This window comes from Haliaeetus albicilla, chromosome 10, assembly GCF_947461875.1.
Source record: "Haliaeetus albicilla chromosome 10, bHalAlb1.1, whole genome shotgun sequence".
Lineage (NCBI taxonomy): Eukaryota > Metazoa > Chordata > Aves > Accipitriformes > Accipitridae > Haliaeetus > Haliaeetus albicilla.
The window spans coordinates 37,114,811-37,140,182 of NC_091492.1; the positions used below are offsets into that span (position 1 = coordinate 37,114,811).

The 25,372-nt window shown below is 39.2% G+C and overlaps 1 protein-coding gene across 5 annotated transcripts in view; it reads left to right on the top strand.

Annotated features, from left to right (window-relative positions):
* Nucleotides 1-25,163, top strand: part of GNB1L (G protein subunit beta 1 like) — a 43,642-nt gene extending 18,479 nt beyond the window's left edge. For 3 of the 5 annotated variants that reach the window (XM_069795030.1, XM_069795033.1, XM_069795032.1), the window contains exons 2-7: nt 8,030-8,157; nt 8,404-8,529; nt 10,567-10,729; nt 14,525-14,623; nt 19,415-19,630; nt 24,449-25,163. In XM_069795030.1, coding sequence (XP_069651131.1) covers nt 8,042-8,157; nt 8,404-8,529; nt 10,567-10,729; nt 14,525-14,623; nt 19,415-19,630; nt 24,449-24,715 — 987 coding nt within the window. In that variant the 5' untranslated portion in view covers nt 8,030-8,041 and the 3' untranslated portion in view covers nt 24,716-25,163. Of the gene's footprint in view, nt 1-4,083; nt 4,195-8,029; nt 8,158-8,403; nt 8,530-10,566; nt 10,730-14,524; nt 14,624-19,414; nt 19,631-24,448 lie in introns of those variants that run through there. The other 2 variants (XM_069795031.1, XM_069795034.1) reach the window with 2 other exon arrangements.
* The last annotated feature ends 209 nt before the right edge of the window (nt 25,164-25,372 follow it).

Consider the following 25,372-nt stretch of genomic DNA (forward strand, 5'->3'; position numbering starts at 1 on the left):
TAATTCTGGCCCAAATAACTTCAGTTGCTGTAACAACTTGATATATTTCTTCTCTGTCAATTCTTTTTAATAGTTTGTTACTAAACAAGATTATTGCAGGAAATGTCTGCTAAAATGTCTGGAAGATGTTTAATTAAGCCCATGCTATCTGAGGACATTATTAGCTCTTGGAACCAAAAGATTTGTAGCTGATGCTGCACTACACAGCACCCCTAATTAAGGAGGATGGGCAGACAGAGTCCCGTGGCTGACAGATTGCTATGCATGGCTGAACTAGAGGCTACTCAAAACAATCTTTTGATAGTCCTTGGTTTATCAATTTTCTGCTAGATTACAATGATTTATCAAGTGTACAAACTTAAATTCATTTTAGGTCTGATGGTATGGCATAGAGAGACAGTTGTTTCAATACTTCTTTTCACTTATATTGTGCATTTTCTTATTCTTCAAGTTTTCAAAGTGATTAGGCATTTGTTGTCTTTTTTTTGTGTGTATGTGTATGCATTAATTTTATGGAGAGTGTGTTGCAGAGCTGAACTATTGTGGGCTCTTATGCCTGCTTTCTTTCTCCAAACAAGGCTGTCTGTGGTTATATCACTGGACTTTACCAAACAATTAATGGTATTAGAAAGTAAAACAGATGAGTGTCTTTTCCCTCATCTGCAAAATGAACCTGTTTATGTAATACTGGAATTTCATCTGTTTCAGCTGTATTTCATGCTGTATTTTATTCTCCCTTATTAAAAGCTAGTGCAATGACATGTGAGGCAGGGGCTCTCATGTTTTCGGACGCCATATTTTTGGCATAAACATATCCATGATATTTGGCTGTCTCCAAAATGTTTACTTCAGTAAGATTTGCAATGCCCAAAATGTTTAACTGTGTTAAAAAAGGTCAACCAGCTGATAGCTGAAGGCGAATATGTCAGAATGAAAGACTGAAAAAAAATTATTGGTCCGACACAGTGGGAGTATTAGAATGATTAATGTTTATGTTAATTTATGGCTTTTACATATTGATTAATAGCTTTTTGTTTCAGTGACCAAAATGTGTAAGTGGCAATGAGATCCATATGCTAACTCAGTGTCTCTCAAATAATTACAATCATTCTTAGTTTTGTTCCCATGCTGAATCTATGTTTTCATAGAGAAAATAATTATTGTACGGTGACTTTTTTAAAAATTGCAGATGGAAGTATTTGAAAGTGAATCTCAAGACACAAGCCTGGGTTTCAGTATTCCTGAAGGTTACACACTGACATTTATATACATTTTTCTTGCAAACTTCATTACTTAAAATTGTAATATATTGTGGTTTAGCCTCATTCAGTTAGGGGATGCTTAGAGACAAAAAAGGTGCTAACACTGTGAGGAGCCTTTATCTGAGTGGAAATCATTAAAAATGTGTTGCACTGCATGATGGTTATTAGTCATTTTCTTTTCTGCTCCCATAAGATTTCTTGGCATATCACCAATAGCTGATAAGCAGTTTTGTTTGCTATCTGTCCATTGACTATTACAATTAAAATGTGGAAACTTCCATCATTCATTATCTAAATGTCAGGGGAGAAGGTAATTTTGGGGAGCTCCTGAGAGAGGATGAACTCCTAACTTCCCTTGAAGTCAATGGGAAATGGAGGTTCTCAGCACTTCTCAAAATGAGACTTTTGAAGTGTTTTTCTGAGCAGGCAGTCATTGTTAGTCATTAGAAATGATTTGGTGACTGTTTAGAATGAAAGCTCTGACAGCATTTAGTGTTCCCAACCTATAAAAGGAAGGATTCTTCTCAGTTGTAATGTTGGCTCTATGGCAACAGGTTTATGATATCAGTTAATAAAGGATTGTATAGCTAGGTCATATAAATCATTGCATTCTCTTTGACATTGATGTGTCTCTTAACTAGCAAGTTTTTCAAGCAAGAGAATTCTATCTAGAAATCTATCTACAGTATCTAGATACTGTATTTTCCAGTACAAGAACACTAATGAATGCTCCCAGTCCACCGTTATGATTTTTTTTCTTAATTTTTTTTTTACGTTTTGAAGTCACATATTAAATACAAATATACATCACTGTGCTTAATCTCTACTTTGGTAGTCATAGGTAGGTAGTAATATGAAAAATAACCAATTTAAGAGAAAGCATTTGGTTATCCTTACGCCTGAAAATTAAGAGTGCTTTATTAGTACATTTTACTTGTTAAATCAGAAATTTCTACTAATTCTAATTTCTGCTTGAAATAAATTTCTTGATTTAAAGATTTCTACTGATTTCTGATTTCCACTTGAAATAAATTATTTTCTTAAATTAGCTTTAAAGAAATCCTGGAAGTGTAATGCAGTTTATATCTCAATTTAGCACCAAAGATAGCAAAGGGAGCTTTAAACTGAAAGCTGCAGTGTTTGTTGACTGATGAGTGAATTTTCATGTATTCTGGGGCTCTGACCTTTGCAACGATTTGTGTAGCACTCCCACATCTCTTGATCTGTGCGGGCCGTTGCTATACAAGCTTCTACTGATTTTACTTGTGCATGTTCTGTCTGCACACAACAGACATATCATGTGTTTTGGGGGACTGCAGCAAGAATGCGAAAAGCCGGCTGCCTGGCTTTTAATTTTGGATTTTAACCTAAGTGGCTGTTTCATTCTTCGCTAAGTGTTTTGTATGTGGTAGCTTGTTACAAGACACAAAAAGGTATTTCTTTGTACAGTCACTTACTTTTAACCTCAGGTGCAAAGAGATTTCTTCAGATGACTATCTCGCAACATCCCTCTCTATTGCTGAGTTCTGTGTTTCAGTGTGTTCTGTCATTTTTTGATTTGTATGTGCAAAATGAAAAGCTGGGCTTAGAAATTTGTCATAACACATCTGAAGAATTATTTGTTTACCAAACCATATACCTGCTTTCAGACCTTTTGTAGTCAATAAGCTATAAAAATTCACTTTTGCAGTCAGATGAGGTGAACTTTAACTCATTCAACTTCTGCAGATTTGTCTGTCATCTCTTTTAATTATGTATGGAGATGCTGACTCATTAAATGGGTTCTTGTCGCCCTAAACTCTTGTTCTCTGCTTCCTAGAACTGCCATATAACCAGGCAGCATTTTGTGTCAACGAGGGAAGTCCTGCTGTGTTCTGGCATAATTCAGTGAGGTGAATCGGGTACTGTTGGGACCCTCCCCACCTACCTTTGCTATTCAAGTAACACATGTACCAGCAAGGCGATAGTTGGCTGCACGAGGAAGGGCCACAGTATTCACAGACAGCCGTGTTGTAAGGGTGTTTCTTGGGCAGAGGATAGTTCATAGTTTCACCACTATGAAACCCAGTTGTCTGCAGTGGGTTACAGGCTGAAAACATGGGAATATTTGTAAAGCTCATACTGCAAGGGCTGCCTGCTGTATTTTAATGCTGGAGATTGTAAACGTAATGGAATAAACAAAATTGTTTGTGTTACACTATTAATTTGAGGGAGTCTCTTATTTCTCCGACTTCCTCTGCAGTTACAGCTAGTGACCCACTTTGAAAAACACACCCGTGCTCTAGAGCTACACTATACAACATGGCAGAGTGTCACAAAAATTTTGAGTGAGTGCAGGTAGGCACAGAAGTGCAGGCTAAAAAAGAGCTTTTGTATGAATGAAAAAGGAACAGCCTGGAAAGGGGGAAGAACAATTTATTCACATCTTTCTCAACTTGTTCTTTGCTCTGATTTTTCCTTTGGGAGGGTGGCACCTGGTAGACTAGGAATTTTCAAAAAATAACAGGGATTTTATATATCTGTTTGTGAGCACACCTGGATGTGTTGAATATTTTGCAGTAGTAATTATGTCTGCACACCTGCTGGTTTCAGTCCCAAATCAGTTTGCCAGACATGCCTAGAGAGATTTATTTCTCCTATACCTGAAAAAGCTCTTTTACCACTGAGGTTTTTACTACTCTAAATAAGCCTAAAAAAAAAAAGCAGAGGATTTTTTCTTGTCTTTGCTTGAGCCATTGGTATCTCAAACTGAACTGAGTTTGTAGGGGGAGGAGGGTGTTTGGATGATATTTTAATAGCAATTTGTTTTTGCTTCAATGTGTGATAGAAATACAAGTGACAGGAGTGGGAACAGGAGAGTTGCTGAATTCTGCTGGAATTTTTCCTGTGGGAATCTGTTAATGTTTTTAATTCTCTGAGAGATTTTTCTAAGGTAATCCTTTTGACATTTACATATTTTAAATGACTCTCATTAAATAAAAGCTTAACTTTTTAATATCGAATGCTGAAGTGATGATACTGAAATACCACTGCATAGACGTTCAAATGGTTTGAAGATGATTCTAATTGCAACCTAAACAAAGTAAGTTTTGTAAGGGATATTAATAGTGAATTGTTCTTTAAAGTAATGTAATTTTGAAGGAAATTGAATTGTTCTGGCATTTAGTAGAAGCAATTTTTTAGACAAAACCCTTTTTAGTAACTAATGTGTGGTATGCATAGCCATTTGCTTATTGAAACACTAATTTGAACAGCTGGGTTTTCCACTCCTTGCTCACAAAGCAAATATAATCGATGCAGGAGCCCAACAGTTTGCAGAGCACCTTGTGAAAAATACTTCTAGTTGTCTGTATCATATCAGAGTGTAGCTGAGACCCTGCAGGAAGATGCTGTTACCAGCACAGGGAAGGCTGGAAGAAAAAAAAAATGGAACATCTTTTAAAAAACAAGAGCATGATGATGTGTTGCATCTCTTACTGGTGATACTCTCTTGCAAACAAAAAATGCCATAAGCAAAATGATTCCTATCTTTTAACATACTTTCATAGGAGGCAGGAGTCATAGCATGAGGATATCTCAGGGACAAACATATGGTCTAGCCCTAAGATGCTTTTAAATTAACTTTCTTCTGTAGGTCACACTTTGCTTGTTCAAGCCCTTGAGCCAGACTTTGCTCTCAGACCAGCCTAAATACTAAGAAAATTCATTTAATTAAATTTGTTGCAGATATCCCCAGTTAACAAGAACAGATTAGTCTCCCTGAGGCTAGATGGAGTTAACAAGAAAATAAATGTTGTGCTAATTAGAGAACTCATTTTCAGACACCTGGGGTGAAACTTTAAAAAGTACTAGAGATTTAGGATTGAAAATTCATTTGAAAATGTGTCTTAGGCTTCTAAATCACTTGGGCACTTTTGAAAAATTTACCTAGGGGCTTTTACCATTGCACAGTCATCATATGTAGTATGCTTGTAAGTGGTTAGCAAAGCATGGTATAACCATTATCTATTAGTATCGGTATACCACAATGTATTTCATTATCCCTGTAAGTAAAATAGAGATATTGAGCTACCTGGTGAGTTGAAAGTAGGCTAAATGTCATTTTTGCGAGGATGCTTATGTGTCAATAGGAACAGATGGATGCTATCTTGGAGTTTTTAAGGCACTGGTGCACCAAATTTCCATCTATTTGCAACCTCATGGGACTTTCTGTTGACTTAGGTACTTAAGAACTTTTCATTAAATCTTGGTCTTCAGTGACTTGTCCAAGCTCATGGATGAAGAAGACAGCACAGATGCAATTTTATAGTTCAGCACTTGCTGGAAGAAAGATGAGATGCTTAATGTGGTCACACTGCCATTCATCTGCTGAGTCATGATAGGAAGTAATAAGGAGTCATCTCGTAAGCCCAATAAAAAATGCCATAGGTTTAATATTAAGCCAAATTTCCAGATTCATGTATCTGATTAGCAAAAAAGCAAGCAAAGAACCAGGCTCCAAGGAGAAAAAAGTCACTTCATTTGCTTACAGCTTGAAAGTATGTTTTCAGTTGTTTTTCTTCCTGTAGCCAGTCTGAGGATTTTTCTGAAATATTGTCCTTGTAAAGACATGCATTAGTAGCGTCTGTTTCATGCCAGGTAAAACCATTCCCACAGCCACGCACACACTTGCTGTCTGTCAGCAAAAACTTCTGTGTCAGTAATTAGAAAAATGCTATTAAAAACCTGCCTTGTAATCCCAGATAGCCTCTGGGTTGACTCAGTTCTGTTTTGTCTTCCTTGCTTAGTGCAGTAACCTAGGATCATTCCACCGTGAAGAGGAACCCAGCTCCTCTGCAAGCCGCCTAGCTACTGTTTTATTTACACGGTTCTACAAAGTGTCATTTTGAGGACAACAGCATACAGCTGTAGTGTCCCAAAGAGGTGACCTTTTGTGACAAAATCCTCAGTCTAACAGGTTTATAACAGGTGAAGCATGTTACAGACAGGCACTTGGGAGCTGGATCTCACCATGGGGGCAAACCTGTACATCGTGTAATCATCTGAAAATTTACTCCAGCCTGTCATGAGTCTAGATCATCAGACAACATCATAAAACAGATGAGTCAGGGCACTAAAACATGGAAGTTATCCACTGAGCTCATTATTTTCATACCTAATTACACAGTGCTATTGAGGGAGAATTGCACATTATGCTGAAGAATCCTGTTTCATCACTAGTCCTATAAGATAATTATGTTTAGTTAGGACCTATAGATACCATGGTGATTACCGATCTATAAACACTCAAGGTAGACCTGCAAATGAGGTGCAATAGCAAGTGCATCCATTAACACAATCAAAAGCTGATACTGAGGTGAGAGAACAATTAAAAGTTGAGCTGTTTTAATTTACCATGTAACTTGTAGCTCTAGCGCTCTGTTCTGACTCTGTGCAATTCCTCTGCTGTGAACCAGCAGGCAGAAAACCACCTGCTGATCTTCCCTTACTGAATTTGGAAAACTTTTTGTTTAATCCGGTGTAATAGATGCATGAATGGGAAAGAGTGATGAGAGTTGACATCTGTAGTGGCAAAAGCTGTCCTTTTCTGTACGAGGTCAGGTCAGAAAGGAAGAAGCAGAAATACAAGCTTGGCTAGTAATGTCACAGATAAAGCAGTAAAAACTTTTCATGGTGAAAATATTTCTTGTAATGCATATTATGACACATTTTTCCAATGAACTGCAAATTGTACTTACAGTCAAAGAAGCTGCTGGCTACCTTGTCCCAGCACAGGTCTGGAGGGTCATTTGCAGCAAGTCAGAACACAGAAAAGTCATCCTTGTCCTTCTTTGGCGCTTGTGTGTAGCTGCCTGCAAAGGTGTTAATGTGAATGGAAATACTTGGTGAAGGTGCCAGATCAGTAAGACTGTGCCTAATCAGATCACACAAACTATCCCTGTGAGTTCATAATGAATTGTCCTTCATGTTTCCCATGTTAGACAGGGCAACATGTTTCCCCATATACTTGTCCTGTTCTTTCCCGACTTGGACCACATTTGAACCGATGAAATAAAGCTGAAAGCATCCATCTCTCTTTACTGATACTTTGGGGAATACAAACCCCTTGGAATAAAATGTTTAACACAGTAGTCACTAAGTTAGTGTGAAATACTGCATTTCTTTTTTTTCAAGTAACTGTGCTTGGAACCAAAAACTCAAACACTTGGGAATAATGGGATTCTTGTGTAAAAATGATCATAACTCTAATCTCATCTGAAATTCTTTTCAGTTGGTATGTTCACTGCAATGCTTTTCTGTAAATGGTTGTGAGTGGAAAGCACAGAAGTAGTATTTTTATAAGGAGGAAGGGGAAAGACTTGCCAAGGGGCTAAGTGGAATGATAAATTGCTTGCCCGCTGAAATTATGGGTATCCAGTTTCTTGCATTTTGTAGCTCTTCCTTTTTGCAGCCGGGAGAACAGCTGAACAATTTTGTATTTACAAGTGCACAAGAGGTGCATACACACAGCCAGCTCAGCACTTACCTTGCTTAAAAAGGAATGCAGCAAAAAAGCAGATTTGACAGCTGCTTGATCAGTTGATGTTATGAGGAAATACTTTACACTGAACTGTATGGCAAACAGAAATAGTATCCAATAATGATAATTCAAAGAGGAAAGTGACTAGGAAAAGCAAATGTCCTGATCAGAATATATTTCAAGTTGCAGTTTCACTTTAGGCTGCCTTACCCTCTGTGGTATCTGTGTCTTCTCCTCACTCCCCCAGTTCGTTGCTCAGATGGCTCTGCCACCTCCGGATCCACAGTTTGTTCTCAGAGGTACCAGTGCTGCAGTCCACACTCTGCATTTTTCCTGTGGAGGCCAAGAACCTGACATCCCCACTCTTTTCTCTGGGTAAGTAAACCAGGATTTCTGGCTGCGTTGAACTTTATATGGACATTTCCTTTCAAAACAAAGTGTATTATTTAGATAAATTGTACCTGGAGAGAACAACAAAAAAATGCATGGTTGGTGAATGATGGATGTGTTATCTTTGTACATACAACTTCAGTTCTGAGGGGGGGGGGAAGGAAAAGTATCAGACTGTCTTATCAGACTGTATGCAGTGGTCACACTAAAAGCATCTGTTCTTACTGCCAGGTCTGAGAATGGGTTTATCCATGTCTGGAACCTGAAAACACACAGAGTGAACACAGAACTGGATGGCCATGGAAGAAAATCTGTCTACTGCGTGGAGACAATTGGTAGTAAAAACAGGCTCCTCAGGTTAGCATAGCAGGCAAAAAACAGTGAAATTATTCTTGTTTCTGTGATGATTGAAGAAAAAAAAAGAGAGAGAGAAAAAAAAGGAATCTCTTATTTCTGGAGTCACTGAAAGTCTCTCCAACACATATGGAAATGTACAGAAGTAAAAAATACAGAAAAACTGTAGAACAAAAAGTGGGGAAAATGATACTATTAGTTTCTTTATGATATGTATGTGACAACATCGCAACTTGGGGTCCATAGTGTCTTTATTACTGCATTGAGATCAGGTGAGGTCTTTGGGTAAAGGAAATACACTTGGATTTGAAGTTGACAGATGCTTCACAACTGGTTCTCAGAGAAGATCAAAATTGATACAAAGAGTTTCTAAAAAGGGGGAAGAGGGAGAAAAGGTAAGGAAGGAAGTGAAGAATTGGAGATGGAGAATGGAAGACTGAAAATGAGCAAGAATGTTGACTTGCACGCCTTTGTTGCAAAATATCTTCTGGTCTCGTTTAACAGGGGAAGGCTGGGAAGATTTGTGTACTTTGGATTAGACAGGTGATCTAGTGTAGATGCCAAAGTGTCGGTATGACTAGGAGGTGTTCTGACATGTTTATCTAGAGAAGACATCTCTTATAATATACAGTGGAACTCATTAGCATTTATATTTGTTATCTGCTTAAGTACAATTATCATCACTCTCCCCCATAAAATCATATTGAATGAGCATTGTTTGTATAATTATAGAGTTTTTTTTCATACCTCTATTTTTGCTGTATATTTATAATAGTTCACATAGCAGTGCAATTTTTAGGACAGCAGTTACCTGTATTTTTTGTTTCTCTGTTCTAAAGCTAAATCACAACAATTTCTTGCAGTACCACGTTGTTTGTATGCCCAGTGCTATAAATGTTTTGCCAGTTTGTCACTCAGCTGAACAGCAGATGGGAGTTTCTGTATTCATGTTGGAGAAGTCCCAACAGTCTGTAGATTTGCATCTGCCTCTGTTTTGGTTTCATACTTCCATCAGGTGATACTGCTAATTAAAATATGAAATGGATAAGGGATTTTTGATGACTCCTTGTCCCAGGTGATAACATGAGGACACATGTCCTGTGCTACTGTAGTTTGTGGATTGGAAGCTTCTCCACAGTGGTACTTTGTTCCAGAGCCAGTGGGATCACGTAAATATGTAGCAATGCATGCTGTGCCCTTTGTCTGGCCTCCTTGGTCTTACTGTCTGGGACCAACACACAGGCTTTTCTGCGGGATGGAGAGGTATGCAGAGGAGTCTCTGCATAAGCTGCACTAGTACATCAGTGATGCAGCCACTGGTTCTCTGGTTTTGGATGTTTTAACCCCAGCATTTCATTGCTTAATTCCTGCTATTCACTGCACTGCCAGTCCCTCTCCTCTTGTGACTCCATGCATACGCAGCCGTAACAGTCTTCTGTGCCCTCCCTGTGGCTGTGGGAAGTTGGCCACTGAATAACTGTAGCTTTTTATTTACCTTTGATGCAGTCTTTGTTGTCTTGCTATTTGTCTTCCAGCTGTCAACACGCCTGACATTTCTAGTTCATTGCTAGGGTGAAAGAGTGTTACATGTGTTACTCTCTGGATACTTTTGTTTCCTTTTAAATTAGATCTAATCAATGGTAAAATGTGAGTATTTTTATTATGAATATGTTCAAATACTCATGAGACTTCATAAACACATACGCACATAGAAATAGCATAACTGTGTTTGATCAAGCCTCTCTTCACAAGGAAACGTGGCAAAGAGTGACTGCAGTGCATCTGACTGACTCTCGGGTCCTCCCTCCTCTTGGTAACTTTTGAACCTATTGGCCAGTTTTGCAGTCAGCAGAAGGGTGGTGGTCTCGGTGATACTGAGTTCCCACACACTTCATGAAAGACCCAATTAATACCCCATAGAAGCTGTACTAAGCTCACTCCTTTACTGCCTGTTAAAGACCCAACATTGAGATACTAACATGCAGGAAGTCAGGCTTTCTCAGACCTGCGGCTCATGGGTAACTTGTTTTACTGTAACAGTCAGGGTCGTGACCAGAGGATCTGCTTGTGGGATTTAGCAGAGGGACGTACTTCGGTGACGGATTCTGTCTTCACGGAGAATGTGGGATTCTGCAGATGCTCTCTGTTAAAGGTGGCACAGGGACGCTGGCTAGTGGCTATGGCAGCCAAGGCCCTGGAGGAGGTAGGAAGTATCTCTTTTTCTGGTGCTTGGGAGATTGCTTTTGGTTTTGAAATGAGATAGTTCAGAAGGGGAAACATCATTGCTCTCAAATTCTCTGCTCAAGAGAGGGCAGCACAAGGAACCTTTGGGGGTTCCAATCACTAATTTTACCTGCCAGAAAGATGACTGAATTATATAACTTATGCTCTAATAACTAGGATACCACCCCAAGATTTTTCTGACATTGAAGTTTTTGTAGCTGCTGCTGGTCTTTCATGTGCAGGAGTTTTGAAAACTCTTCTGGTGCTGCTGAATACTGTTAAAGGGGAACAAGAGTCCTTCTGGGGAACTAATGGTCAGAAAGTCTGTCATCAGATGGAGGTACTCATCTTCCATCTGAAGCCAAAAGTCGTGTTTGGTGAGAGAAGGGGAGGTGAAGGTAATTTGTAATGCGATATGTGGTCTTTCACCCGAGGCTAATTCTTTAACTGGTACTTTGGCTGGAAATACTTGAATTACTATTAGCGGCCAAAGGTTTGCTCACTGTGAGATAATTGTAGGGTCCGTTTCAGTTCCTACTGGATAAGTCCACATCTAATACCCATTATTGCAGCAATCACTGACTGACAGCTTTGTTGGCAATTTCCACCTTCTGCTGTGTAGAAATCATATTTTTGTTTTCTTTGAAGGACTATTTGAGGACATCACACAAAAATAAATTATTTCAAATACTTCACATCAAAATACCAAAAATATGAAAACAGAAAGAAGTGGCATAAATATGAAAAGATATATTGTAGCTAACTGCAAATTGTTCATAAGCATAAAAGGTCACATGCTTTTCTGGACTATAGGATGCGTATCTTGAAACTGAAAGTTTCATATTTTATATACGAAGTAATAAGTGGGAATGGTGCCTGTATTGCAAGAAAATGTGAACTTTTTATTATTCAGAAGTTAAGCACATATTTAAGTACTTTGTTGGCTCACAGCCAGAATGTTCAGCCTTTTACAGAACTGAATAAGCCTGTAAACACAAACGCTGTACCAGTAAATACAACCACTCTAAGTCCCCTGCGTTGTTCTGATCAAACAAAAGAACTCTCTCCATTTTACAGCAGTGCTCAATAATATTTAAGTTAAACAAAATTGACATGTGCATTCTTGTGTCAGACGGAGAAGAATTTTTGTGTCAGGCAAAGAGTACACACACACATTCTGGTAATGAAGAATTAAATAATTGTCTGATCCAAAGAGAAGACATTTACCCCAATGTCTCTTACAACTCTTCTCTATTTTATTTTCATTTGTTTGCTTGGGCCCTGCAAACTGATTATGATTTGCTGTCTCCTGAGGTAAGAGTTCCACTCTGTGTATGAACCTTTACATTAGAACTGTGTAAGGTTTCAATAAATTCACGTAAGCTCCCATAATATATAGTGCTTCCAAATAGGCAGCACTGTGTGAGACACAGTACATTTGCAGCTTATGATTAAAATTAAGACTTAATAAGTGTTTATGCTTGGCTGGTACCCAAAAAAAGAGTAATTTTGTCTTAAAGCAGGTTCAGTCCATAAATAATGAGATCTGAACAGGCATTTATTTGTTCATGATTGCATTTAAATCACCAATTATGAGTTACACGCACTTTTCTTGCCAATTTGCCAGAAACATGTTAAAAGCTTTATTAATGTGAAAAAGGGTGTGTTTCCTTGTGGCCAGTTTTAGCCACCCAGGAACACTATTAACCTCAGGCAAAGGCAAATCTTTCTCCTATTAAGCAAAACCAATATAAACACAGAACTTAAAGTTTTAGGTTACAGTTGTCAAAATATATGAAATAGTATTTATTTCTAACGCTCAGTTGCCTCTAATGCAGACAGTCTCTGGAACTGTCAGTCTAGCATAGGCAGCTGATGCCTGCCTGCCTTCTGCAAAAAGCTTTCCCTTCTTTGTGTTCTTTGTCCTTTGCAAGCCCAACTGTAGCCCTTGTACCAGTTCATCCGTTTTGAATCAAAGTAAAGCAAAGGAGGGGTTTTTTTGTCTTTTAACCTGCAGAAGTGCATTTATCACAGTGCACTTATCCTTCCTTATTATGTAAAAGTTGCAGTTTCAGTCTTGTCTAGGAGGCAATGCCCTTTGGAGAGCCAGTGATGAAAGACACAAGAATGAGAGCGGGTCATCTTCATATAGCCCATTTCCTGCAACAGCTAACTTGGTCATTATGTTGATAGCAAGAACCCTGCCAAGAGAAAAGCATCTTTTGTTAAGAGTGTAGCTCCAAAGAACCAGAATTCCCAGATGATCAAACTTTGGGCTGTTCATAGGTTTGGTCTACATATTGGATGTCTCTTTGCTGTAGTCACCATTCCTTAAATCTGGAGAATAGTTTCCTGCTGCATTGCTAAGTGGCTTTAGAAAGTGTTCCGTATGTTGTGTTTAGTACATTGTCGACTTGCAGTCCTAGAGTGCAGCTGGCTTTTGGCAGGCTAGCTGACAACCTCTAGAAATAGGAAGATGTTCTGGCAAGCTTTGAACTAAAGGTATGGGATTGGAAAGCCATCACAGCTGCTGTGGTCTTGATTGATGGCTCCCAGAGGAGCCATATTTGTGTAATACCTCATCTCAGATGCTTAAGGAAATTCGCATGACTGGGGCTGTCCAACGGCACTGCTGGGCTTTTGCACATTCTGACATAGCCTAGAATGGCTGGTAATGCTGGATTTATCAAATGTTTGAAGTCCCTTAATTTTACAAGATAACGCAGACCATTGTTTATGCAATTAAAATAAAAGATCACCTTAGTGATTAAGTGTACATTTGAGAAACAAGCGCTGTTCCTGGCACCAAGTTTTTGATACCTAAGAACTTCTATTTCTCCATAGTTCCAGGCTTGAGAATCAGCCCAGAGTGAGGCACTTCCGTGTCAATCAAGAGACTCAAAACCTTCCAGTGCCAAATTGCAAAGGCAGACTCCCTTGATCTTGCCTGCCATCATCCTGAGGTGGAAATGAGCTACTACTTCCTTGGCAGGGGAAAGACTTGCCCAATGCTAAAATAAATAAATAAATAGATAGATAGGTGGATAAATAAATAAATAATCATAGTATCCATAATTCATTACCACCAGTGCAAGCAACAGTGGAAGCTGCTATGTAGACAGAGAGCAGGTGTTTAACACAATATTGTCTGACCCGGCTTTGAATAGGGTCAGACAATATTGTGTTAAAAATACTGGTATGCCATCACTGCTCCAGCCTGCATTAGCAGATAATTCTGGGTTTGCTCTTTGTTAGTGCAGTCAGCCAGTAAATAAAAAAAAATCCACCTTAGATATATAGATATATTGCCTACATTTCCACACAAGCTCTTTGTTAACATGACAGAACAGAGGAGACAATGCAATTGTCCACAAGTGAATATAACAAAAAAAATAGCACCAGAGATAGAAAAAGGGGAAAGGGAGAGGAATAGGGAAGTGTTTTCAGATTAAGCAGTCTGCAGTATTATCTAGTGTATGCACAATATCATCTACTGTATGGAAAGAAGACTATAATACAGATTAAAAACAAGAGTGGAAGAAGAGGAAGTGTTCATTCTAGCAGTTTTGTCTGGTCTTTCCTAAAACAATGCATTTATTTAGATAGCTGTAGATTCCCCTACAGCTCCAACTTCACATGCATTCCTCAGTTTCCTCCAGACAGTTTTTACTGGAAGAGCTTATACTAGCCTTAAATCACCTTAAAAGACTTGTGTTTTTAACAGCAGAATTTTGACCTGGAGCCTGACCAAATACTCTTGTTTTCCTGATGTCAGGTTCAGGTTTTGGAGCTGCCATCCAAGACGTCAGTCTGTACCTTGAAGCCAGAGGTGGGTGCCAAGCTGGGCATGCCCATGTGTCTGAAGTTATGGCAGGTAAGGCAAGAGTGCCTGCTAATTGTGAAATGTTTTCCCTGTGATTCATTTTATATGAAGCACATGAATCTTTCTTCACTTAGATTTTGATTTATTATCAAACCAATCAAGTAATTATACTATTAAAGGGGGGAAAGATTTGTGAACATCCTTAATGTAACTTTCAGAGCTTTCCAAGCTTTAATGGAAGATTTGCAAATGCTCAGGGAAAGCTTTGTATCCTTAGGATAGATACAGTTTTTGCATCAATCAAGAGGAAAATGAGTGACTTACCAAAGCCAGTTGTTTGATATGGTTTCTCACTGCATTAAGAATGATGAGAAATGATTGGGTTACTTAAAAATAGTGATTTTAATGGCAGGTTACATTCACTTCAGTGCCCTCAGGACAAGGAAGCACTCTATGAACATTTCTACTCCAGACATACAATAGGAACAAACTATTTATGGTGGTATTGACTTTGGACAAAAAAGTAAATAAAAGCAGTTAATGAAAAAAACCCACATTTGCAGAGTCTTCAGCAAATAATGTTTATGGGGTGCCAACAGTGAAAGACAAGTAATACAAAGAGGTGGCAGTAGAGGGAGGATGGAATTTAGGTGATTGGCTCTAAATCTCCAAAGAATTGATGGCAAAGCCGATTCCCAGTTTAACCCCCTGACCACACACTGTTACAGGTTTGCAGTACCATCTGAGCTGATTTCAAGTATGTTATTCCTGCAGGTTCATCTGAACATTTGTGTTGGTTTCAGTTGAAAAAATTATCAATCAGTTGTGAATTTGAGGCCTTAGTGTTTTCACTCAAGGTCCTGAACCGACTGAAGTCTAGAGGAATTCAGCTGCTGACTTCAGACAAAAGTGGGAGAGGCCACAGTTCAAGTCCCATGCTGTAATTAAAAACTAGAAAGAAAAAAAAAAAGAGAAGGAAAATTAAATAGACTGATTAGGCTTTTATTAAACAGAAAGTTTATCCTAAAAATGCAATCAGTGTTCAGTACTCAATGAAATGAATGGGGCTTTCTGTCTCCTGGACGTTTTTTAATAAGATGAAGATAACTGAAGAAATGTTCAGTGTTGAAAATTTTGTTGCCTGTATAAAAAGTCTTCTGTCTTGCCATATTTTCTACGTGCATTAATATTGCTATTCCTCTAGGAAGCAGAGCAGGTGTAGAGTCTTAATTTTATGTAGTTTTTAATTTTGTTGCCAGTGGGGATAAAGCAGAGGACTGGGAACAGGGAGAGGTAAATGCAAGCCATGCAAATTCTGGCTTTGGGAAGTCACCACAACTTCCTAGACTGCAACAGGCAAAGATAGATAATCCCTTACAGTCTCACAGCTGTATTTGCTCTTTTACAAATGTGTGCGGCTCGGTTTAAAAGCATGGGGGAGGAGGATACTCTTAAGGACAAATAATTATATGTGGTGTACCAAAGCGATGCTCTGCATTCTGTTTTGTGGTTTCACTGGAAGTGGCTCACTGAGTAACCCTGTAACCATAAAAGCAGAGAGGAACACGAGCTAACCCAGCTGCACCCCTTCCTGAATAGAGGCCATCCAGGATTTCTTTGTACATTACTGCATTGGGCAATATAGACATACCCAGGAGATGAGCACTCCCCAACCCATCGCTTATGGGCAATGTGTTGCCTAAGAGACTATTTGATGTTGCTTATGGCACAGTAAATTAACAAGTTGAAACAGAAGCTGACATGGAGAGAGCCACATAATGGTCTGAAGGAAGTATGCTCATGTTGTTGTCCAACATGAGTTTGGGGGCTGCAGCCATGTATCATCATATTTTTCTGCATGCCAATAAAAAAAAAAAATCCACGTATCAGAGAAACAATGCACCTTACCAGCAGCAGCGTGAACTAGATAGAGCAGAAGGAAATTGAGGCTTCGGTTATGCTTGTAGATTAAGCCTCATTGGCTTCTCCTAAGCAGTTAAAAAGCTTGCAGCTGTTTATTTTGTTGTTTTGAAGCTTTCCCCCCCCCCCCCCCTCATTTTACTAGGTCTGTCCTTAAATATATTGGTTCATTGAATGGGTTTTTTTCCTTGCGAAGGTTCATATTCTTAAATACATTGTCCCTTCAGATTCACACCTTCCTGCTATTACTAATTGGGTGGAGTAGGATTTGTAGGAGTGAGGATAGTCTTCCCTTAAATTTTTTTGCACTCTTTGGGGAAGGCATCATGTTGCGTAATGGTGCAAACAAAATAATTCAACAGGAATAATACATGTAGAAACTGGAAATGCAGAGTTATTACTTTATATAAACTATAGCAATTATTCCTGTTGAGTTGACAGCAGATCACCTTTTCTTCCTTCCTTGACAGTTATCCAAATGCAACAATAAAATATTCTGCTGAGGAAGAACAATGATTTATAATTTGATTTTTCCACTGAAACAGAACATGAATGGTGAAGACTTTTCGCCAGAAGTGTCCATTATTAGGAACTGAAATAAATGGGCCGTTGTGAACCACTGCTTGGTGAGTCCAGGCATCAGACTGAGAGCTCCCCTGATCTTTCAATAGCTTTTATTGTTCAAGTTCAAGTATATGTATTCATTGAAATATTACACTTCATATGGTTAGGGAAAGTCAGGAAGAAGTAGTGTGGGAGATCTTCATTTCATAGAAAACAATACTTTGTTGTTAAAATAGACCAATCTTAGATCTCACTTGCAAATAACGTGTTTTCAAATCTAAGCTAAGATACCCAGAGCGGGGGAATAAAAAAAAAAGAAAATTAAAAAAAAGGGGGTTGCTTGGCATTTCCCGTAATGCTGAGCACTCGCCTGTCTCTCTTATCTTAATGAGGGTTATGGGCATCTATGAAAATCTGGCCATCCCATTTTGAGTAAGGCAAAGGAGCCGACCCTGCCCATCCATGCCTCGTTTCCATTGGCTAATGAAAGCTATACCTTCTGCAGAGCCCCAGGGCTCTGGAGGAGTCATGTGCTCATAGAAGAGCGGTACAAATAATTGGGGGGGCATGGTTTATGCCCAAACTGGGGGCTTTTTTAAACTTAATTGAAGTACCTATGAAATACTTTGTTTTGCTTTGAAGGCTTTACCCTTTACTAAATACAAATAAAATCTGGAATGTTCATTTCATTCAGTTTTTTTTTTTCACTTTCCCCTGGTATTAAAAGCCAGGTACTCTTCACCCAAAATACCTCATGAGTTAACATTAATTCACATAAATTTGACATATATTCATTGCTCTGATGTTATTTTAGCAAATCAAGAATTCAACAGAAAAACTGTGCACAGTTCTAGGCATTATGAGAGACCTTCTTTGTGGGTCTCTCTAGCCAGAGCATGCTCCCTACCTTTTCAAAAGAAAAGGGATCTTAAAGCAAGGAATGAGGCTCCTGCAGGATCCCAGGTGTGGACAGACCTGTTCAGAAAGATGATGTAGGGGATTTCCCCCTGGTTTCCTTCTTTTAAGGGGCAATTTTCTTCCCTGCTCAGTGAGATCCATTCCTCATTTAAACACTTCTTTAGGCTGAACAAATCTGAGAAAGAACATGAGGCTTTTACTCAGCAGTCTTATTACCTAGACCACCCATCTCTTGTTAGTTTAACTCCCCCTAGAACAAATAATAACCACTGGGAGAATAGTCTGGACCATTAACAGAGGCACTGAGCCTTTGGCTGCTGCAGGTTTGTATCATGACATTGACAGCCAGCGATTCTGAAGAACCTCATTCAATAATGTGATACCAGTAAAAATTAATTTTTTATAAATGTCCTTTTATTTTTAACTGAATACCAAGCAAACAAATCCTGTAGGCTCAGACAGTGTTTGGAAGGAGTTGAATTAACCTGTTGGATACATTTCTTATATGTGCCTGCATGATATGGTCATAATCCCAATGTTTATTTTGGTGATTCTTCTCCTATTAAAGAAATAACTGGCACTAACAGATGCCTATTTTTTAGTTGCTTTTCATTAGGGATTTTTGCATCTTCACTCACATAACCAGTTACTGCTTATGGGGTCATTAGTCTTTTGGCTGGAGCAATGATGAATATTTTCCTTAAGTGTGACATGTAATCCAGTAATGTTCCCTTCCTTGAGTTATTTCAGAGGCTTAAATAAATTAGGTGTCTGCCCAGGGTGCCATGCCCTTTGGCCTGTGACATCATTAATCAAAATAGCTTTCAATTGGTTACAGTGGGACTCGGGTGCCCGTTAACCCCTTGGTGACTCACCCAGAGATTCCTGAAGAGAGGTTCAGTGTTTACCTTTAAGCACTGCGGTGCACGCGGGTAAACGATCCCTATGTGTAACCCTACACTTGGCAATGTGAAACTGGAATCTTTAAGCATGGCACTTCTTTCAATGTCCATACGGATTGATAGTAACTCATTGCTCTTAGTAATTTTTTTTTAAGGAGCACAAAGTTCAGGCCATGAAGTAAAGCTTCGGAAAACTTCAGGCAGCCTTTTTTCAGGTGTTGTAGAGGGCAATAGTTTGGATTTTCAGAGAGAAATTTTCTAGATGTGTGTATGTTAGATGCATATTATATATGTAAAACATCATAGATTTTTATATGTAGATATAAAAACCATAAGTGCATGTCAGCAGTTACCTAGTAATGTTTTTTGTAAGTGGGTGGACTATCAAAATTTGACATTCAGGCTTAAACTTTTCAATTCTATGCCAGTCAGCATTTTCATTTATTTTCTTGGTGCTTGGACTGAAACCTACCTGGGGATGATAATTTTCCTAACAGACTGTTTACTTCTCAAACAATTTTGCTTTTCCCTTGATCAGCTCAACTGTGGTTCACAACCTTTGCTTCTGGCTGGCTATGAAGATGGATCAGTGGTCCTTTGGAATCTGTCAATGGGAAAAGTGTTGAGCCAACTTGTTTGCCACCAGGAGCCAGTGATGAGCCTTGACTTTGACTCGGAGAAGGCCAAGGGGATCTCAGGCTCATCTGAAAAGGTGCTTAGCATCTGGAGCCTCAATGAGCAACAGAACCTCCAGGTCAGGATCATTGGCCCTCTAGTGTCATTTATCCCACTTTGCACTAACAGTTTGATAGACTAAAAAAATATTTAGTCATGAAGAGGAGTTGTTGCAGATCTCTAGCTAATTAATCACAGACTGGTTAGAATGTCTGTGCTATGTGACTAGACTTAGCAAAAGATGGTGAGGATTTAAAAAAAAAGAAAAAAAACCCTCTCTCACATGTTTCTGGTTTTACCAAAGTTGCAACAGGCACACAAGCCTAGCATTACTCAAGCCATTGCCTCTGTATCTTCATTTATCACGTTAGTAGTATCCAGCTCTTGGAATGTCCTAAACATTATAAATGAGTTATGAAAATGAGAAACAAAGGATTGCTTTTCCAAAGGTTCTGCTTGAATGGATAGTGCTTGCTTTCCACTGTGGGAAAGACAGAAATATTCCATTAAACACTTCACAAACAGAAAGAGTAGGAGCAGCCCAGCTAGTACCAAGAAGACATGAGCTTTAGGCAGCCAGCTTTCTTTGGCACCTTTAGAGCCCTAGCCAGAGACAGGGAAAATAAGTTAATTGGATATATCAGTTTGTGTCTGAGCTACGTGTACCTGGAATGGCTGGTTTAGAAGGAGATCTCTTAATCACTAGTTCAGGCTATGCTAGTGAATGGCAATAAATATTGCTTAATCTAGACAAATTTAGCAAGTGTTCCAACAGTGCCAAGGGGTTAAGTAGGTTTTAAATAGGTGTGGAAATGAAGTGCATAAATAAAGGCTCTCATGAAAATTAAAATGGCCCATGCATAGCCGCTCCACTGCTGAGTGCTTTAACCTTTTTTTAAAGTGGCAGTTGTCCCCTGAACACACAATGAAGAGGACCTGACCCAGGCCCTGTGTGCCCCCAGATCATCCTCGAGAAGAGAGCTGCTGGATACGCCAATTAATGGAGTAACAATAATTGCTCTCCCAGCTTGCAGCCTTTGTGGAGATTTTTTTAGGTAGTGTGGCAAGTTAATGCTGTTTTCTGAATGGTGCTACAGGAAGAAAAGCAAGTGCTTGGACATCCAACGGTAACTCGTCAGCTGGGGGACACTGTGAAGGTATATAATCTGTTAGGCATCACCACAGAACTAGCATTTATGGAGTAGTAGGGCATGTAGTGTAAATGCATCCAACTGAGATGAAGTTTGGAGGACACAGCACTCACTGAGAAGAACATCTAAACTTTAATAAGCAATACGACATGAAGTAAGAGAGGCTCTCTAGACTCTAAGTAGCAAAGGCATTCTAAGCCAATGTGGTAAAGAAGAGTTTTAACACGTCTGATACACAATTGTCATGGTTTAGGGTTTTTTTTTGTCATGTTTGCCCTCCCCCTGCCCTGGCCTTTTTATCACTATTGGCACACATCTGCACCTGGTCCTCAGCTCAGGGAAGCAGAAGGAAGTGGAGCAGATTAAGTCCCAGTAAGAAACTTGGTACTGAGACTAGTTTTTTAAGGCCAAGCTGTCAGAAACCTGACATCATGACAGGCTTCTTAAAGCTTCAAATACTCTGGTGTTGGAGAGGAAGCTGTTCCTTCATATTAATTATAGCATAGCTTTTTCCTAAATTCAAAGAAAATATTGTTCTCCACAGCAAATTTCAGTTAGGAGTTAACCATAATGCAGGGCTACAGGTATGACTCATGGGAAAAATAAACAGTTGTTCACCTGAAATATTCCAGGTATTGTTTTCCACAGGGTATTCATATTCCCAGGAGATGTAGGATTAGTTACATCTTCAGCACATCACACTGAGAGATAGTAGCTTTTCTCAGAAGAAATTTAAATGCCAAGCATTATAAACTATAAGCACTGTTTCTGTGCTTCACACATAGTGCGAATGCCCTAATAAAATGCATCTTTCATGTGAGCACAAGAGATTGTCAAGGACATAGATTAAGTTTTTTTCCCACTATGCCATTAATAATATAAACCAGATGGGGATTTTTTTTTCCCTGACATTCCAGGTACCTGAGGTAATGGTAGACGTTGGAAAGCCACTCAGTGGCACATTATTTTTATTCTAAAAGGTTTTAATAAGTAAACGTGATGCATAGCTATCTGCTGTTGGAGAAATAATGACGCAATGATGGTACTTCAGCTCTGTTTTAAATGGCAATGTTCCAGTGTGTCAATGAATAGATGATGAAGGTAACTTCATAGTTTATTGCTATGAGGAAAGTTTGGTGTATTGTCTTCTACAAGAAAGTTGCTGAAATCATCACTGTCAGAAAATGACTGGATTGGTTGTGAGCCTTCTGATTTGGACAAGATAGTGTAATTATGTGATGATGTTCGTGGTAGAATGTAGGAGGTAAACAGCTTCTGCAGGTGAATAAACAAAGCAGAACTAAGCAAGCTGATAATCACAGAAGCTCCTTCATATATGACAAGAAAAAAATTCTATAAGCTGTAATGTAAGTAAACAGACAGGTTGTGTTGGTTGGGTTGCTGAGGCTTTTCCCTCAAATGCTGAAGCTAAGGCTGCTGCTATCTTAGCTATTTGTCTAGTAAGAATAGGGTTTAAAGGCATGATTTGGTGTAGGAGAGGGAGATTTAAAAAAAAAAATCATAGATAGCATGTGTTAAGGAGGGAAGGAGAGGTATCTGTTGGCCTCAGCATGTCAAAATTTCTTAATGCATTTGCTAGTAGATGCAGGTGTCCTTGGTCATGACTGGCTGAAAGCAGCTCACCCTTTTTTACCTCTTTGTTTTCTTAATTACAAGCTGGTTTTCTGGTTAGGAAATTATGTTGGTATGCATTTGACTACAGTAGTTGCCCATAAGTGACTGGATGGCACAAATCCTGGCACTAGGATTTCACCTGGCTGCATATACCTTGAGCAAGTTGTTCTGCTTTGTTTTGTTTTTCTCTCTCACCTCCTGTATTTGCAGATCATGCACAAATGCCCACTGTTCGCTCATGTTCCATAGCCAAAAGGCATCACCATTACAGGCTTCATTTTCAAGTTGTAGCTTGCTGATGACATGCAATTTCTCCCAGTCGCCCTGATTTTGCTGTATGGATCTTGCCCACATAATTGACAGTAATGATGGGAAGCACCACACCCAGGATTGGTTATAGCCATTAGCTAATAATCTCAGGTACAGAGTAAGGCCCATCTTACATTTGCCAGGCTGGTGATGTAAGTAATAAATCCTTCCCTTGCCACTATGCATACGCCAACAAAAATCCCACTGAAGCCATGCTACATTGGTGTAACTGGGAAGTTTGGAAGAACATACGTACTAGCAAAAAGCACAGGTTTTACAGTAGCAGGCCCACATACAGCCTCCTACTGTTCATGAGGCTTGGGCAAAACTTGCTGTCCTCTGTTCTGAATTGGTTGTAGACACATTCGTCAGGTCCTATTTAAAAGAGGAACTTATGGAGCATGCAAGAATCATGTCAAGTTTCATTTAGCCTTTTTTCTTATCGAATTGCACATCTCTTGCTGTTTTGAGTAAGTAGCTGGGCAGTTGTTACATAGTCGAAAAGCAACTGCTTATAGCTTTGTGCCTGTAAGATTCCAAGATGGGTTCTGCTCTGAACTGCATCTGAAACCAACTTTGACCGGCATTTCTGGAGTTTTAGTGAGGAGGAAGACTACTCAGATGCAATATGCCTGTCAATGCCTTCCCACCTCAGAACAGCAAACAACACACAGTGTATTAAAAACATGCACTGAATTATATTAAGCTTTGGTACAAGCTAGCTACAGATTCAGTCTTAAGTAGATGGCGGCATTAACGTGTCATTTCCAATTGCACTTATAAATAACAGCACTTCAAGGTCAGTATACACTCAAAAGGTGTTTTCCACATTGTGACAAAAGCTAGGCATTTCAACATACATGCATGCACGCATACACACTCTGGTGCGTATACTGCATGTGTCCCAGAGGTAGACTGCTGACTAATACAAGTTACCTGAGGTGAGAACAGCAAAAGTGTATTATATTGAGCTTTCCCTCTGTGCTTCAGGGGAAACTCATGTCAGTGAAGTGAAAACTTTTCTTTCCAAGGGCTAAGTCCTGTGCAGCCCCAGTGCCTCCTGAAGGAAGTTAAATGCCTTCCAGTTTAATTGTGCCCCTCAGAAACTTGTGCCTCAGTAGTCTCCAAACAGTAACAAAAGGCTTCCAAGATTGAAATCAATAACTTGGTTGTAATCCCCTCCTTGGAATTTCATGTAAATAAAAGTCTCTTGGGAAGGAGTACTAGAAATATAGATTTCCTAACACTGTAACCTAATTCCTGGAAGCATTCCTTTCTCAAGACTGTGGTAAATGCTACCACAGCTTATTGGAGTTTTTGTGAGGGGCCACAGTAGTAGAAATAAGTAGCAGGTAGTTTAAACATCAGCTCAGAATCTCAGCATGGGAATATTGCAGAAGCAGGGAAAATATATGGCCACAGCTCTGAACATTGCAGCTCATGCAAGAATAGCTGGAAGAAAAGAGCAAAGCTGTGTAGTCTGGTTCTCAAAACCTTGACTCAGAGCTTCACTTGTGACAGAATATAAATAGCTTTAAATGTAATATAAACTAAAAACATACAAGGGGTGCTTTTATTTTTTAGAGAATGGTGCTGGAGATAGATAGGCTCAAGGTAAGGTCTTTTCCATCTCTGGTAATAATTGTTCTCTCTAAGGCATTATCCACCATGGGGTGAAAAGCTCCATACTACCTGTGTGATACCAGTGTATGTGGGTGGGCACTATACCTTCTAAAATCCCAAAAGGTTCCTTTTTCTTCTGTTTTAAACAATTAGAGCTCATCTATAACTTTCTCACACAGGTTTACAAAACACACAAACTTGTCAACGCTGGCATATCTGATATCACCATCCGTCCAGACAAGAAGATTTTAGCAACGGCAGGGTGGGATCATCGCATCAGGATCTTTGGCTGGAAAAAACTGAAGCCCTTAGCAGTGCTGAACTACCACACAGCAACTGTCCATTGTGTGTCCTTCTCCGATCACAAAAACCCCAGTGAGAGACTGCTGGCAGCTGGCTCAAAAGATCACCGCATCAGTATCTGGTCAATATATACTCAGACATGACATGTTCTGCACTGTCATGGACTAGGAAACCAGCACTGGTGAAGCAATGCTTTACACTGTAATGTGGGGCATTAGTAGAATGTATTTTCAGGCTGAAGTGAGAGTCCTAGGTTAATTCTTATGCTGCTTGTTCAAGCTGCAAGTTCTGTTTTACAGAGAGGGAAGTGCATTTTTAAAATTCATAACAAGCAGAGCAAGGCCAGTCACAAACGAAGACACAGAACAAGTCACTTTGAGTTCTGCTACAGGTTTTGCAACAGCTTTTCTTTGGCAGGTTGCTCAAATAACTTGTGCCAATATCTTCTTTTGTAAAAAAGGACTGGAATCCCTCAGACTGCAGTGGGGGCAGACTACGTCTGTTTGTAAGTCATGTATCCAAGAATATGAATCAGTGTAAAATATCACCCTTTCTTGAAAATGTATACCCATTAAACCACCTCCAGTGGTTTCTCATTGTCAGTTACTTTTTCTTCCCCGTAACTGAAAGGCTATCAGAACAACCTTGATTTGTTCACACTTCTGTCAGTTTCTAACTTAAACCAACAGCCAGGAATGTGACTAGGGACGGCCTTTGGCATTTATGAATTTCATTATGTCTCCTGTCACCTCAAGCCTCACAATTAATCACAAAAAAGAAAGGGGAAAAAAATCTTCCCC